Source organism: Stegostoma tigrinum, chromosome 13 (genome assembly GCF_030684315.1).
Source record: "Stegostoma tigrinum isolate sSteTig4 chromosome 13, sSteTig4.hap1, whole genome shotgun sequence".
In the NCBI taxonomy this organism is placed as follows: domain Eukaryota; kingdom Metazoa; phylum Chordata; class Chondrichthyes; order Orectolobiformes; family Stegostomatidae; genus Stegostoma; species Stegostoma tigrinum.
Window position 1 is genome coordinate 26,347,485 of NC_081366.1, and position 18,157 is coordinate 26,365,641.

Genomic DNA, 18,157 nt, shown 5'->3' on the forward strand with positions numbered 1-18,157 from the left:
ATCTCCCCTTCCCCTACCGCACCACACAACCAGCCCAGCTCTTCCCCTCCCCCCACTGCATCCCAAAAACAGCCCAGCCTGTCTCTGCCTCCCTAACCTGTTCTTCTTCTCACCCATCCCTTCCTCCCACCCAATGCCGCACCTCCATTTCCTACCTACTAACCTCATCCCACCTCCTTGACCTGTCCGTCTTCCCTGGACTGACCTATCCCCTCCCTACCTCCCCACTATACTCTCCTCTCCACCTATCTTCTTTTCTCTCCATCTTCTGTCCACCTCCCCCTCTCTCCCTATTTATTCCAGAACCCTCACCCCATCCCCCTCTCTGATGAAGGGTCTAGGCCTGAAACGTCAGCTTTTGTGCTCCTGAGATGCTGCTGGGCCTGCTGTGTTTATCCAGCTTCACACTTTATTACCTTGGATTCTCCAGCATCTGCAGTTCCCATTATCACTGAAGCTCAATCAAATAACATTTTATAAAATAGAGTTCAGCAGATCCTTGCCAGCCCAGATGAAGGTGGATATGGAACGAAGGGTGTGTATGTTGTTAGGTTACAGATTACACATTGTATATCAACACAGATCACAGGAGCTGAATGATGCTGCTTCTATTCCGCTCTAACTGCTCTCATAAATCCCTAATGGCACATTACTTTGAAGGACTGGTGGATGTTTTCATTGCCCCTGAACTAAATTCCACAACTGAAAATTAAACACAACCCATCACAATTTAACAATAAATCACTAAAGGTTTCAGACGTTCACCATCACTGCTATGAAACCCCCTAAAATAAATAAAGTCCACTCTGCTGAGCAGCACATTCCTGGCATTCTTTTGCTGTGAGAAAATCATTGCAGTTCTAGTCCAAGGATCTGTATGTTAGATCATTCATGTTTTTGTGAAATGATTATTTATTTATTTTCTGTAAGTATTTTGCTTTGCATGATTTTATTGTTCTGTTGCCTTCCTAAGGCACCTAGTGAATCTCCGATTGCTCCTAATTGGTGTATAAGCACTCATTAACATAGCTTGATATAGATTATTCTTTTAAATGCTGTTCTAATGTCATGAATTTATCTTTCAGTGAAGAAATATACTTTGTGGCTGAGCCATATTAACTGTTAAATACATTTGATTCTTCAGTACAATGAGCATCATCATCCACCTGCACTGGTTCACAAAGTGTCCCCAAGCATAAATCACATCATGAATGTCCAGGGTGGATCTGCAAAGATACTTCCAAATATCTGTATCATTGACACTTGCCTGAATAGCAAAGTGACACATTACCAGCTCTGTAGCAGAGTCGAGGCTAATCTGCATCTTAAAATTTTCTTTCGCTTTTTTTCCTGTTTCCAATAAGGCACGTAAGCTGTTCTCTGGTATTGATTAGTTTTCTGTTGAGAAAAGTTTAGACAGTATCATTAGAACCCGATCTAGTGTTTAGCTATTTAAATTCTGTCATGCTGTTATGCATAGATTGAATGACACGGGTAACTAGGGACTTCTAAAATCAATTGCACTCATCTTACTAGAACATACTTGTTCTTAATAAATAGATATGAATTAGATTCAATACTAAATTTGTGATGTGCATACCGGCACAGATCTTTCATTTACCTCTCTTGCAATGCCAGGATTTCAATGTCATATACATTAATATGATATAAGATTTGTGATTTATATATGAATTAGAACCATTTGCTTAGGAGTTTGCTTTTTGAACAATGGCACGTGGGTTTAGACAATATATAAATGGTGACTTTTGTGTTCCTGAGATGCTGCTTGGCCTGCTGTGTTCATCCAGCTCCACACTTTGTTATCTTGGATTCTCCAGCATCTGCAGTTCCCATTATCTATAAATGGGGACTATGTTGTTAGTGTATCCGGAGCCTTTTTTTCCTAAGCCAGGGATGTGAGAAAGGGTTTCTGGAGTGATAAATGAAATTTATTTGTATTGTGAAAAATTTATGATCAAACAGAGTAAACATTAACAAGTATAAGCTTGATTTCAATTTGTGAGAATCAGGAATTGTTGTATTTTGCCTCAGTGAAAACCCATAGTTTAGAAAGTGTTCAGTGGAGTTTAACAGAAATCTTGATTGAAGTTAGATGTACAAAGATTGCTTCTTCTAAAGAAAGGAGATAGTTGAGAACAATTCAAAAATAGGTTATCTCTATGTAAGTGTTTTAGTTTGAAATTTGAGAGCAGAAACCTTTGCTTTGAACCCCAAAGGGACTATTTGAACTGAAAAAGCCTAACTAGAGATGTGGTATGTAATCAAAAAAGAGGCTCTCAAACACTCTTGACAGGAATTGAAGGAATCAATTAAGTTAACCACAGAGGTGTGACGGTGAAGGGAACTCTGTCAGATATGAGTACTGTAACGTGACAGTGTTGGAATAGATGGGATTGTATCTTTATTGTGTTTTGAAATCCTTCAAATTATGTTACTTGAAAATGGCTAGGGTATTCCATTTAATCTTCATTTCTTTTGCTTAATGAACTTATGTTCTATTGTTAAAACTAAATATTCTATTGTTAAAACTAAATAAATATAAATTGCATATTTGTGTTTCAGTTAACGACCATCTTGGTAAATAAAAACAAAACCAAAATATCAAGCCAGACCTCAGCTTGGATATGGCACGTGCAGTAATAACATGAGCTGGGATTATAACAACAAGATCCAAAATGTATTGCGATTTATCAGATCCAAATTGCTTGTATTTCACATAGATGTAAATAATGTAAATGCAAAATGATTAGAAATTGTTAAGAAGAAGATTCAGAAAGGCAGTACATGTAGTTCTCCTATAACACGATAGTGGCATTCTTGTGTGAAGTCACGCTACAGAAAATTACAGTATAGAAAATCACATTGTAGGAAAATCCCAACCCGAAACATCAACTTACCTGTTCCTCTGATGCTGCCTGGCATGCTGTGTTCCTCCAGCTCCACACTGTGTTATCTCTGACTCCAGAACTGGCAGTTTTACTACCCCTAATTTTGAGGCTATGCCCTCTTGTTCTAGTTTCACCTGCCAGTGGAAACAACATCCCCGCTTCTATCTGATCTGGAATGGGCTAGATTGTCAACTTCAGTGCAGGTACCAGGAATCAAATGTCTGAATTTGGTGTGCCTGTCTCAGGTGGAAATGCCTGCAAAGCCAGGATTTTTGTTGTGGAGTGGGCAATTGCTGAGAGGAGTGATGTCATCTGCCCTAAGAACCCATTCAGGAGCAGCCACAGTGGCTGTTTGAAAAGCCCATCTCAGTGCTTTGGGACTCTTCATCCCAGTTGTAATGAAAACTTAAGGTTGTCCAGTCCTAACTCCCACCCACCACTTAATCCACTTGCCTCATCTAGACCATTTCACATCCATTCATCCAACATGACTTTGCATAGAATCAATCTACATTGACAATAGGATGCGTTAGCAAAACGTTTGGAAAAGGTTTCATTCATAGAAACGTGGAAGGAAGGAGCAGGAATAAGATATTCAACTCCTGAAGCTGCTCTTCTATTCAATATGATCATGACTGGTCATCAAGTTCAATACCCATTCCCCCCATCCCCATGCCTTTTGATCCCTTCAGCCACAAGAGCTAGATCAAACTCCTTCTTGAAAATACACAATGTTTTGGCCTCAACCACTTTCTGTGGTAGTGAATTCCACAGGCTCACCACTTTCTGGATGATAGAATTTCTCCTCGTGTCTGTCCTAAAAGGTTTACCCCTTATCCTTCTACTGTTGGAATTTTAGAAAATTCAAGTCATCCCCCTTCATTCCTCTAAATGCCAGTGTATGCGATCCTAACCAACTCAATCTCTCTTTATACGTCAGTCCTGCCAATCCCAAAAATCCATTTGGTGAATTTTTGCTCTATTCCCTCCATAGCAAAAGCATCCTTCCTCAGATAAGGGGCCAAAATTACCCTCAATATGCCAGGTGTGATCTCGCCAATGCCTGCATAATTGCAGCAAGATGTCCTTGTTCTTGTAATCACATCCTCTTGCCATGGAGACCATCATACAGTTTGCTTTCTTTGCTGCCTGCAGCACCTGCACCCTTATTTTTAGTGACTCGTGCACAAGGACACTCAGGACTCCTTGAACATCTCCCTCTCTCAGTTTACAGCCATTCAAATAATAATCTGCATTCCTATATATTCTTCCAAAAAGGATAATCTCATATGTATACATAATAGTTGGTTTTATTGCAGCTGAAAAAAAGTGTATCATTCAGGCACTTGGTATTTTTAAAACCAGAACCTGCAAGCTTTTGCAATGTTAATTTCTTATGGATAACATTTCAATAATCCAATGATTGCCTGAGCTCTCAACCAAGCTTTATTATGCATTCCCAGTCCCTTCGAGAGGCCATATTAAAGACTTCTTGAATTTATCTTTCATAAACTTACCTCATCCAGACGATGTTTTATGACACATCTGAAATGCCACAAACCACAAATTCTTCAAAACTTGCTCTTACTCTATGAAAATTGTAAAATAGTAAAATATGCCTATAGGAGCAATAAAGCAAGTCAAGTCGAGTATGTAGAGTAAAGGTTCATGATGCCTAAATGCACCCTCACATATAAAGAGGAAAGTTAGAAAACCATGGGAATGGATTTCGGAATCCCAGAATCAGCTCCTCTTTGCTGTTTTCGTAGCTTTTTGGACTTGCTTTGAATTCACAAAAATCCAACGCATTAACTCTGTTCCTCTCTCCACAGATGTTGTTTTATCTGCTGCATTTTCCCAAGCATTTCTGTTTTCTTTCAGACTCTCAACATCTGTACTCTTTTGATTTAGTTTAAATTTTTGCAGAAGTATGAGAAGGTAGATGAGACTAATTTCAAGAATGAAGAAGATGAACTATGAGCAAAGGCTAGGAAGCTTTGGTTTAGAGCTGGAGAAAGGCTGTTATGGGGGGATTTTCTAAAGTACAGAAATGTAATATATGAGACAACTAGATGTTGACTTAAAATTCAATTCAACTCAGAGAGCACAACTAAATAATCATTGCAAGTATCTTTAAAGAAAATCAAGTAAAGCTTCTTTGCTGAAGTTCAGACCCGTGATTATAATGTCTGTCCACTGGTCTAAACAAATCAAAAATAATGAGATCATTGAAAATGTAGAGAACAAGACATGTATAATACCAATGCAGTAAAACATTGTGGACTGAACCTGGTGGTCTATTGTAATGTCTGACTGCTCTTGTGATTTTGTTTCCCGAGACTGTAAAAATCTCTGGTCTCATTATCTGCTGGACATTTCTTTATGAAACTTTATTTTTAATTGCTTTTCATAAGTATTCCATTTTCCCTTATCTTTCTGTCATGTGCCACATTCCATTGTTTCCTTGCTTCTATTGATGTTGCTCAATCACTGGTTTCAGGGAGGCACATAAGATGGACGGACGTGACAGTTCTGCATGTAGGATCCTTCCTTTGGCTTACTTTAACAGATTAGGCTTCAGTTAAAAAAGACTGAATACCAGAAAAAATGACTTTATTTTAAAATGGCCAAAATAGGCATTGAGACAAAATAAAGAAATGACACTCGATCAATGTTGATCTTGACCTGTTTATTCATTTACAGGATTGGAAGTGCTTGGAAAATCAGTTCGGATTATGTACTGTACACTGGGAGTTGGCATTTCTTTTGCATTTGGCTATATGCTTCTTCCTTTGGCTGCATTCTTCATACGAAGCTGGTGGGCATTGCTTTTGGCCCTGTCTGTCCCTGGACCATTTTATATTCCTTTGTGGTGGTAAGTAGAAATTGTGTAATCGGTAGGTAAAAATGTTTATTTCCTTCTTAGAATGATTTTGAACAAGATAAAGCCAATGAGAATTCTTCTTAAATGACGTTATAGATGAGATCAGCATTGGCTATGTTTTATGAGGTGTAGTTGTATCTTCTTGACTGTGAAGGAAGGCTAGCTGTTCAAAGGTTGTTTTTTGCTTTTATTGCCTAGAGGTAATTGAGTCACATGGTTGCCATTCCTGTGTAATTTGACCTAATTTGACCAGGTTGAAATAAATGGGTTGAAAACTAAATTGGATTTATAATGGGAAAATGGTCAGCTCCGTCATATTTCTGACCAGAAGGTGATGATAAACATTACATTGTTTAGGTTAAACCTCATGGATTGGAATGATATTGGGTGGTCAATAAGTTTTAGGTTCTTCCATTCAATTCATTACTTTATAGTAAGATCTCAATAATAGATGTGTTAAAGCAGAGGGTCTTTTTGTAAAGACATGCCTTTTGATATTTTCTGCATTTTTAGTTTGACTGACATGGTAAAAGAACTGTTTGAAAACTAAAGATAAAAAGTGTGGAGCTGGATGAACACAGCAGGCCAAGCAGCATCTTAGGAGCACAAAAGCTGGCGTTTCAGGCCTAGACCCTTCATCAGAAAAGGGGACTGGGGAGCGTATTCTGAAATAAATAGGGAGAGAAGAGGAGGTGGATCGAAGAGAGATAGAGGAGAAGATAGGTGGAGAGGAGACAGACAAGTTAAAGGGGTGGGGATGGAGCCTGTAGAGGTGAATATATGTGGGGAGGAACATGAGTTGGTGTTCCTGCAACCTTCAGTGCCATCATTATGGCACTGCAAGAGGCCCAGGGTGGACATATCATCTAAGGAATCGGAGGGGGAGTTGAAATGGTTCGCAACTGGGAGGTTCAGTTGTTTACTATGAACCGAGTGTAGGTGTTCTGCAAGCCTCTTCCACATCAAGCAGATGTTCACCTGCACATCTGCCAATGTGGTATATTGTATCCTCTGTACCCGCTGTGGCATCCTCTACATTGGGGAAACCAAGCGGAGGCTTGGGGACCGCTTTGCAGAACACCTACGTTCGGTTCGCAACAAACAACTGCACCTCCCAGTCGTGAACCATTCCAACTCCCCTTCACATTCCTTAGACGGCATGTCCATCCTGGGCTTCCTGCAGTGCCACAACGATGCCACCCGAAGGTTGCAGGAACAGCAACTCATATTCCGCTTGGGAACCCTGAAGCGCAATGGTATCAAATGTGGATTTCACAAGCTTCAAAATCTCCCCTCTCCCTACTGCATCCCAAAACTAACCCAGCTCGTCCTCACCTCCCCAACCTGTTCTTCCTCTCATCTATCCCCTCCTCCCACCTCAAGCCACACCTCCATTCCCTACCTCCTAACCTCATCCCGCCCCCTTGACCTGTCCATCTTCCCTGGATTGACCTATCTCCTCCCTACCTCTCCACCTACACTCACCTCTACAGGCTCCATCCCAGCCTTTTTACCTTGTCTGTCTCTTCTCCACCTATCTTCTTCTCTATCCACCTTCGATCCGCCTCCCCCTCTCTCCCTATTTATTTCAGAACCCTCTCCCCCTCCCCATTTTCTGCTGAAGGGTCTAGATACGAAACGTCAGCTTTTGTGCTCCTAAGATGCTGCTTGGCCTGCTGTGTTCATCCAGCTCCACACTTTGTTATCTCGGATTCTCCAGCATCTGCAGTTCCCGTTATCTCTGATATAGTTTGAAAATTAAAGATTGCTGTGTGATTGCTGCATATTTTGAAAGCACACAATATGCCAATAATTATAAGCACCGTTTACATATTGTACTTGTTTAAACAGCTGTGAAACTGAGGCTGCAGACAAACTGGTGCAGAGGGGTTATCTACATATGGAGCTTTGGTTGGAAGCAAGCGGCTGATTGGTTTAGAATCATAGAATCCCTACAGTGTGGAAGCAGGCCATTCAACTCATTGAGTCCACAACGACCCACCGATGAGCATCCATCCAGACCTACCCCTAACCCTGATTTTCCCATGGCTGATCCACCTAACTTACAAATCTTTAGACTTTAGGAGGAAACCAGAGCACCCGAAGGAAACCCACATAGACACAGGGAGAATGTGCAAACTCTACAGAGACAGTTGCCCGAGGCTGGAATTGAACCAGATCCCTGGCTGTGTGAGGCAGCAGTGCTAACTACTGAGCCACCGTGCTTTTCCAAGGTTTGATGACCAGTGACCAGTTACCAATGACAAAGGCCATCTGCTGTCAATAACTATATGGCTGGTTCCCAACATGGAGCTGTGAACAAGATTCAAAAGGAATCTTCAGACCTCCATCAGCTTAGAAAGTCTCTCTGTTCTCTGCAGTAAAAATCACTTTAAGCCTGAGGCAAACTAGTTTTTGTCCAGCAGTTGTTAGTAAACTGTGACTTATAATTAACAAAATAAACATCTGTCATAACTGAATCAGGTGCCCTGCGTCCCTTGCAAACCAGTGGAAACATCCAAAGGAGGAAGACTGAAAACCAACATTCCGATCAACATGAAAATCATTTCAGCAGATTTGGTGAACAGAGACCACCCAACCGTTTTTCCAGTTTTACCCCATTTGTTTCACGAATGTTTGTTTTACTATTTGCGTGAGGGGTAGAATCTAATTATTTGCAATAAATAACAATTCTTACTAGGAGTATAAACCTTGTCTATGCTTTCTGTCAACTCATTCTGAAAGACAGGTAAATCTGGGAATTTTGTGTACTTCTCAAAATCATTTATTTTGCAACAACTTTGAAAACAGGGCTTGATTTCAAACATGATACCCCAAGGAGCAATTTTATTGGTTAGTAGGCATGATAATTATGAAAAGGAACTGATGAAATTATTTCAATTTTACTTTAGGCTAAAACAATACCACTATCGTTCAAGCATTTTTCAATAATTTTACCAATGTACAAAATTAGGTGCATTCATTCCAATATATGAATAGTTACATTGTCAACATGATTTCTATGGATTACAGAATCACTGCAGTGAAAAAGGAGGCCATTCAGCCCATTGAGTCTACCCGACCCTCTGAACGGCATGCCACTCCCACCTCATCACCCAGCCCCACATGGGGTTTTTACCATGGCTAACCCGCTAATACTGCATAACTTTGGACACGGTGTGCAATTTTTTTAGCATGGCCAATCCATCAAACCTGAACATCGCTGAATGCTGGGAGGAAACCAGAGCACCCAGAAGGAACCAATGCAAACATAGGGAGAATTTGCAAACTCTGCATAGCCACCTAAGACACACTTTTCACACTAGGTTTCGCATGTAGCTGCCTCAAAGGGCAGAAAATAGGGGCTAAAAGTAGTGATAAACATGAATGAAAAGTTTAAAAGCAAGAGCAAGAGGATTGAAATGAAAAGTAGAAAAATGTGAAAGAGAAACTATAAACAGTCATGCACATAGCCCAGTCCATCACACAAACCAGCCCTCCATCCATTGAGGGTAAAATAGTATCAGAGATAATGGGAACTGCAGATGCTGGAGATTCCAAGATAATAAAATGTGAGGCTGGATGAACACAGCAGGCCAAGCAGCATCTCAGGAGCACAAAAGCTGACGTTTCGGGCCTAGACCCTTCATCAGAGAGGGGGATGGGGAGAGGGTTCTGGAATAAATAGGAAGAGAGGGGGAGGCGGACCCAAGATGGAGAGAAAAGAAGATAGGTGGAGAGGAGAGTATAGGTGGGGAGGTAGGGAGGGGATAGGTCAGTCCAGGGAAGACAGACAGGTCAAGGAGGTGGGATGAGGTTAGTAGTAGGAAATGGAGGTCCAAGATAATAAAATGTGAGGCTGGATGAACACAGCAGGCCAAGCAGCATCTCAGGAGCACAAAAGCTGACGTTTCGGACGTCTCCACCTCCCTAACCTGTTCTTCCTCTCACCCATCCCTTCCTCCCACCTCAAGCCGCACCTCCATTTCCTACTACTAACCTCATCCCACCTCCTTGACCTGTCTGTCTTCCCTGGACTGACCTATCCCCTCCCTACCTCCCCACCTATACTCTCCTCTCCACCTATCTTCTTTTCTCTCCATCTTGGGTCCGCCTCCCCCTCTCTTCCTATTTATTCCAGAACCCTCTCCCCATCCCCCTCTCTGATGAAGGGTCTAGGCCCGAAACGTCAGCTTTTGTGCTCCTGAGATGCTGCTTGGCCTGCTGTGTTCATCCAGCCTCACATTTTATTATCCTCCATCCATTGACTCCACCCATTGTTCTTACTGCCTTGGGAAAACAGCCAACATAACCAAAGATGCCTCCCATTCTTGTCATACTCTCTTCCATCCTCTTTCATCATGCAAACAGCTTCATGAACAGCTTCTTCCCTGCTATTATCAGACATTTGAACAGACGTCTCAAATGTTAATTCGGATATGCCTCCCCCTCTCTCTCTCTCTCTCTCTCTCTCTCTGCACCTTCTCAGTTGCTGTAACACTGTATTCTGCACTCTGTTCACCTGGTGCACTTTGTTTAGTTTAATCTGCCCATACAACAAGCAGAACAATATTTTTCACTGTACCTCAGTACATGTGATAACAATCAATCAGTCTTAGTCCTGGAACAGCTTGGCTGGGATATGGCAAGTTCTGAAGCACACATCTCAGTACTATTGCCAAAATGTCATGAGGTCCCACAGAGTTTACAGTATCCAGTGCTCCAAATGTTTGTTGATTTCATGCGGAGTGAATCAAATTGGGTGAAGACTGATCGTTCTATGACTGCTAGAGGAATGTTCTGGAGACATGTATTCAAATGCCACCATAGTAACTGATGGAATTTGCACTCAGTTAATGAATTCTGCCACTGAAAGCTATTTTCAGTCAGGAAGGTGAGTAGAGACAACCCTGGTAATTATAGACCAGTGAACCTTACCTTGGTTGTTGGTAAAGTGTTGGAAAAGGTTTTAGGGATAGGATTTATAATCATCTAGAAAATAATAAATTGATTAGGGATAGTCAGCACGTTTTTGTGAAGGGAAGGTCGTGCCTCACAAATCTTATTGAGTTCTTTGCGAAGGTGACCAAACAGGTAGATGAGAGTAAACCGGTTGTTGTGGTGTATATGGATTTCAGCAAGGTGTTCGATAAGGTTCCCCACAATAGGCTATTGTACAAAATGCGGAGGAATGGAATTGTGGGAGATATAGCAGTTTGTATCGGAAATTGGCTTGCTGAAAGAAGACAGAGGGTGGTAGTTGATGGGAAATGTTCATCCTAGAGACCAGTTACTAGTGGTGAACCGCAAGGGTCGGTGTTGGGTCCACTGCTGTTTGTCATTTTTATAAATGACCTGGATGAGGGCGTAGAAGGATGGGTTAGTTAATTTTCAGATGACACTAAGGTCGGTGGAGTTGTGGACAGTGACGAAGGATGCAGTAAGTTGCAGAGAGACATAGATAAGCTGCAGAGCTGGGCTGAGAGGTGGCAAATGGAGTTTAATGCAGACAAGTGTGAGGTGATGCACTTTGGTAGGAGTAACCGGAAGGCAAAGTACAGGGCTAATGGTAAGATTCTTAGTAGTGTAGATGAGCAGAGAGATCTCGGTGTCCATGTACATAAATCCTTGAAAGTTGCCACCCAGGTTGACAGGTCTGTTAAGAAGGCATACAGTGTTTTAGCTTTTATTAATAGAGGGATCGAGTTCCGGAACCAAGAGTTATGGTGAAGCTGTACAAAACTCTGGTGCAGCCGCACTTGTAGTATTGCATACAGTTCTGGTCACCGCATTATAAGAACGATGTGGAAGCTTTGGAAAGGGTGCAGAGGAGATTTACTAGGATGTTGCCTGGTATGGAGGGAAGGTCTAGTAGGAAAGGCTGAGGGACTTGAGGCTGTTTTCATTAGAGACAAGAAGGTGGAGAGTTGACTTAATTGAAACATATGAAATAATCAGAGGGTTAGATAGGGTGGATAGGGAGAGCCTTTTTCCTAGGATGGTGACGGCGAGTATGAGGGGGCATAGCTTTAAATTGAGGGGTGAAAGATATAGGACAGATGTCAAAAGTAGTTCCTTTACTCAGAGTAGTAAGGGAATGGAACGCTTTGCCTGCAATGGTAGTAGATTCGCCAACTTTAGGTACATTTAAGTCGTCATTGGATAAGCATATGGACGTAGATGGAATAGTGTAGGTTAGATGGGCTTGAGATCGGTATGACAGGTCGGCACAACATTGACGGCCGAAGGGCCTGTACTGTGCTGTAATGTTCTATGTTCTATGTTCTATGTTCTAATAAAGTTCCTTGAAAAGCGTAGAATAAACATTTAAATGACCGAAGTAAAAGAAAGTTACAGAACTAAAGGAGTGTTAAATGAAATACGAAATCAATGGAAGCAGATAGGGTGGGGTGAAAACACCTACCTTAAGAAATAAAGAGGCAAAGTGAGACAGTCAAATAAATAGACATTTTTGAGACAGCAATTAAAATTAAGAAGAAGAGAACAGAACTGCAAATAGGGAATAGAGATGAAAGAAGAGGGAGAAACCGGAATTGATGCAAATAAATTAAGTGAGGAGGAAATGAATAGAATCGTAGAGTCATACATAGAAATAGACTCTTCAGATCAACTTGTTCATGTCGACCAGATATCCTAAACTGAACTATTCCCATTTGCCTGACTTTGGCCTGTATCTCTCTAAACCTTTCCTGTTCATGTATCTGTCCAAATGTCTTTTAAATGTTGCAATTGTACCTGCCTCTACCACTTCCCCTGGCTGCTCTTTCCACACATGTACCACCGTCGGTGAAAAAGCTGCCTCTCAGATCCCTTTTAAATTGTTCCCCTGTCACCTTGAATCTATGTCCTCTAGGTTTAGAATCCCTTATATTGGAGTAAAGACTCCATTGGAGAAAATACAATAAACATTGCATGATTCAATACTCTGAGCATACTTTAAGTATTAGATTGCTCACATATGTGGTTATATGGGCTTCAGTAAAGCATTCAACAAGGTTCTATATGATAAACTGGTTAACAAGGTTAGATCACACATAATACAGGGAGAAATAGCCATTTGGATGTATAATTGTTTGAAGGTGGGAGATAGAGGATGATGCTGGATTAGTACTGGGCACTCTGCTTTTTGTCACTTATATAAATGATTTGGATGTGAATATAGGAGAAATAGTTGGTAAGTTTGCAGATGACACCAAAATTGGAGGTGTAGTGGACAGCCAGGAAGGTTACCTTCGTCTACAGTGGGATCTTGATCAACTGGCCTAACAGCCGAGGAGTGGCAGATGGATTTTAATTTAGATAAATGTGAGGTGCTGCACTTTGGAAAGGCATATCGGGGCAGGACTTATACATGTCATGGTTAAGCCCTGGGGAGTGTTGCCGAATAAAGAGATCTTGGAGTGCAGGTTCATATTTCCTTGAAAGTGGAGTCGCAAGTAAACAGGATAGTGAAGATGGCATTTGAAGTGCATACCTTTATTGCTGAGTGCATTGAATAAAAGAGTTGGGAGATGATGTTGTCGGCATACAGGACATTGGTTAGGCCACTTTTGGAATCCTGCATTCAGTTCTAGTCTGTGATAATGGGAACTGCAGATGCTGGAGAATCCAAGATAACAAAGTGTGGAGCTGGATGAACACAGCAGGCCAAGCAGCATCTCAGGAGCACAAAAGCTGACGTTTCGGGCCTAGACCCTTCATCAGATGAAGGGTCTCTGATGAAGGGTCTAGGCCCGAAAAGTCAGCTTTTGTGCTCCTGAGATGCTGCTTGGCCTGCTGTGTTCATCCAGCTCCACACTTTGTTATCTTCAGTTCTAGTCTCCCTGCTTGGGAAAGATATTGTGAAATTTGAAAGAGCTCAGAAAAGATTTACAAGGATGTTGTTAGGCTTGGAGTGTTTGAGTTACAGGGAGGGACTGAATGGGCTGGAGCTTGGTGTTTAAGGGGTGACCTTTTAAAAGTTTATAAAATCAAGAGGGACATGAATAGGGTAAATAGCCAAGGTCTTTTCCCCAGGGTGTGGAAAGCCAAAACTAAATGGCATAGGTTTAAGATGGGGGGTGGGGACAGGGTGTTGGAGATTTAAAAGGGACCGAAGGGACAGCTTTTCACAGGATGGTGCATGTATGGAATGAGCTACCAGGTGAAGTGGTGGAGACTAGTAAAATTACAACGTTTTAAAGACATCTGAATGGATATATGAATTGGAAGGGTTTAGAGGGATATGGGCCAAATGCTGACACATGGGACTAGATTAATTTAGGCTTTCTGGTTGGCAGGGGACAGTTGGATTGAAGAGTCTGTTTCCATTCTGTATATCTCTATGACTCTATGTTGCATATTTAGTGCATTGCTAATGTTTCATGTATCTAGACGCTTGTCCTAGAGCATTCAAAGAACACAAATCCTGGAAATAAGTCTGGCAATAAATTAGAACTGGATTAAAAATAGACGGACGAGTGATTGTAGGAGCAGTGAGCTTTTAAAACAGCTGTGAATGTTTTCTCTAATGTGTCACATTAATTACCCATGACTGTTCACTTGAGAATAAATCCTATTTCTGAATTAAAGGGTTTCACATAGATTTCTTTTATTACAATTAAGAAGACTTTGTTTTTACTTGCCAAATGTTTCTGTGTGCAATGCCTGAAGTTGTAAAATCTTTCAATTGCGAATGAATTTTGAGTTTGAGGTTGATTTTCCAGTTTTATTAATGTACTTGAATCATGGAGTGAGAAGGAACTAACTGGAAAATGAGTTAATGCAGTGTCCCTGTCACCTGACACCTTGGTTGATGCCGGTGACATTTGTAAACTGAACAGGAAAGAATTTTGGAGCTAAGACAACAAAATGTGAGGCTGGATGAACACAGCAGGCCAAGCAGCATCTCAGGAGCACAAAAGCTGACGTTTCGGGCCTAGACCCTTCATCAGAGAGGGGGATGGGGTGAGGGTTCTGGAATAAATAGGGAGAGAGGGGGAGGCGGACCGAAGATGGAGAGAAAAGAAGATAGGTGGAGAGAGTATAGGTGGGGAGGTAGGGAGGGGATAGGTCAGTCCAGGGAAGACGGACAGGTCAAGGAGGTGGGATGAGGTTAGTAGGTAGATGGGGGTGCGGCTTGGGGTGGGAGGAAGGGATGGCTGAGAGGAAGAACAGGTTAGGGAGGCAGAGACAGGATGGACTGGTTTTGGGATGCAGTGGGTGGGGGGGAAGAGCTGGGCTGGTTGTGTGGTGCAGTGGGGGGAGGGGACGAACTGGGCTGGTTTAGGGATGCGGTTGGGGAAGGGGAGATTTTGAAACTGGTGAAGTCCACATTGATACCATTAGGCTGCAGGGTTCCCAGGTGGAATATGAGTTGCTGTTCCTGCAACCTTCGGGTGGCATCATTGTGGCACTGCAGGAGGCCCAGATGGACATGTCATCTAAAGAATGGGAGGGGGAGTGGAAATGGTTTGCGACTGGGACGTGCAATAGTTTGTTGCGAACTGAGCGGAGGTGTTCTGCAAAGCGGTCCCCAAGCCTCCGCTTGGTTTCCCCAATGTAGAGGAAGCCACACCGGGTACAGTGGATGCAGTATACCACATTGGCAGATGTGCAGGTGAACCTCCGCTTATTGTGGAAAGTCATCTTGGGGCCTCGGATAGAGGTGAGGGAGGAGGTGTGGGGGCAAGTGTAGCATTTCCTGCGGTTGCAGGGGAAGGTGCCGGGTGTGGTGGGGCTGGAGGGCAGTGTGGAGCGAACAAGGGAGTCACGGAGAGAGTGGTCTCTCCGGAAAGCAGACAGGGGTGGGGATGGAAAAATGTCTTGGGTGGTGGGGTCGGATTGTAGATGGCGGAAGTGTCGGAGGATGATGCATTGTATCCGGAGGTTGGTGGGAATTTTGGAGCTAGCCTGGTATCCAGCTAACTGCTTTGTTGAGCTGGTTGATGAGAGTTGGAATTTTGAATAAACCTTTTACGTCATTGTATTAGTGAGGGTAATATGTAAGTAGAATTTTCAGCAGAATTACTAAACTTCCCAACTGTTGTATTAAAGAGATTAGAGCTGGAGCTGTGTTTCTTTTTTCTACACCACTGTGACACCGTATATGTAGCGAGAATTCTATCCAACCTAGAATAACAAGAGTTGAACCTAGTGAATCCTCAGATCAGCCTAATTTAGATTTCCCTCACTGAATTATAACTTTAGCAGGCAATCTACTGAGGCATATTGAAGGTGTCTAGCAGCAACAGTCAGATTAGAGTAGCAATGGTAAATCTCTTGTGTTATACAGCTACAGAACTTGCAGCACCATTAAGAGGGTTGTTGGCTCCCAACCTGGGTAAAGCAGCATGGACATCATTGCAACCAATACAAAATAAAAACAGTTTCCTCTGCAGATGATTTGCCTCATCCAGAGCAAAATTCTACTTTAGTAGTGGGCTTTCAGGAGCTAACCACAATAGTCAAGAAGAGCGTACTAAAGCTTTGAAATTAAGTTATTTTTTGATAGAAAGTTACAATTGAGTATTTTTGATAAGAATAGCTGAAGGCAGGTGTATATTGTCAGAGTAGGATTACTGACTGATATTCTCAGAATCTGAGCCTTATGACCTTGGGAGGAATTAAGATACGTGAACAGAGACTGTGTCCTTTACCAAGGAGAGAACAAACTATGGTATTGGCATTGTAAATTGAGAACAGAAGTAAAACCAGAAGCAAGTATTTTGTGAGCTGAATGATTGTTTGTTCGATACTTGTGAACGCTTAGAATTTCCATTAAATTCCATGGTTGAAATTTAACACAAACATGATGAATTGGATGCCAATGAAATATGGTCAGATTTTGATAAGATGTTGAATGTTGGTCATTCATTCTATAGAGGAATACACCATGGACTTTAACTATAAAAGATGCAAGAAATTAAATTTAGAGATTCCTTGTTCGAGTCAGCATTTAAATTCCTGGATTGTGCTAAGGTTTTGCATGTAGACCGACTCCTGATGGAATCCTGATGGTGATTTAAATTTTGGTTGAGATATCTGCTGCCATGAAAATGTCCTTTAGAAGCAGTAAGTTCCAGAGCTTCAAGAGGACAGATGGGACATTTACGTGATGTTGCAAAAACTGGAGGAGGCAATCATTGCAACATTTCAAGATCAGATATTGGACACAGACATCATTAGGGTGGAATGTTAAATACCTACCAGTGATGTAGACATAAGGGCAAGCAGTAGGAAAATTTTGTAACAAGGAAAAGAGTTAACCTTTCAGGTCCATGACCTTCAGCTGCCATAAACTGCTGAGTGTTTTCAATTTTTTTTTGCTTTAGTTTCAGAACTCCATCTGTGGTATGTTGCTTTTCACGTTTTTACTTCAGTGATATAATACATTAAAATAAGAAGAGAGTGATGATTCATGGAAAGTAGCTGGAGTAAGCTATTTTGTTATTGCTGATGTAATCTGTAGTGAGATTTGCTGTTTAAAAAAGCCTCTGATGGAAAAAAAGCACAATGGAAACGAGACACAGATCATGATAAAGTGATAGTTTTTGGAAAGGCTAAACCTGCAGTTTACCCACTAAAGACATTACCATATTTCCTTAACAAAGATTTATAATGAAAATGTTGGAGAATTATTAATGGCAGCATGTGATAAGGATCAGAATGAAAAGTGAATTGACTTAAATAGCACAGTTTGCTCACCCTCTTGTCAAATATTAAAAACCCTGCATGTGTGGTTGATGAGTATATGAGGGTCATTGAAAAGATTTGGGGAACATGTGAAATATGTGTTGGCAAACACCATCATGCCATAATACAAGCCTTCCTGACACATAATTTTCATAAGATAGTTGACATGGATCTAAAAATATGAGATGAACTCCTCAAGTTTTACAATTAATAACTTTACACTTGATCTGGAAACCAGATTCAGTGTTCAGCAACAGATGGAAAGGTCAAAATAGTAGTTGTAGATCAAGTCATGGAGAAATAGGTGAAGTCTGTACTTGAGCATTGACTAGGATCCCAACTGACAAACCTTTAGAAGGTCACCTCTTAACCTTGTGCAATCCATTGAAAGAAATCCCAGCCTACCCAAGCTCTCCTGAGAACTCAAACTCTCCATTCCTGGCAACATCCTGGTAAATCTCTTCTGAACTCTCTTTAGTAATAACATCCTTCCTATGACAGGGAGACCAGAAATGGATACGGTATTTCAGAAGAGGCCTCACCAATGTCCTGTACAATCTCAATATAATATCCCAACTCCTACAGTCAAAGCTGTACACAATGAAGGCAAACATGCTAAATGCCTTCTTTAACATCTATATGTGATGCAAGAATTATGGACCTGAACCTG

The 18,157-nt window shown here is 41.6% G+C and overlaps 1 protein-coding gene across 2 annotated transcripts in view; it reads left to right on the forward strand.

Moving 5' to 3' along the window:
• LOC125458502 (organic cation/carnitine transporter 2-like) overlaps window positions 1-18,157 on the forward strand; it is a 95,478-nt gene that overhangs the window by 23,569 nt on the left and 53,752 nt on the right. For both annotated transcript variants that reach the window (XM_048543819.2, XM_048543820.2), the window contains exon 4: window positions 5,613-5,784. In XM_048543819.2, the coding sequence (XP_048399776.2) occupies window positions 5,613-5,784 (172 nt within the window). The remainder of the gene's footprint in view (window positions 1-5,612; window positions 5,785-18,157) is intronic.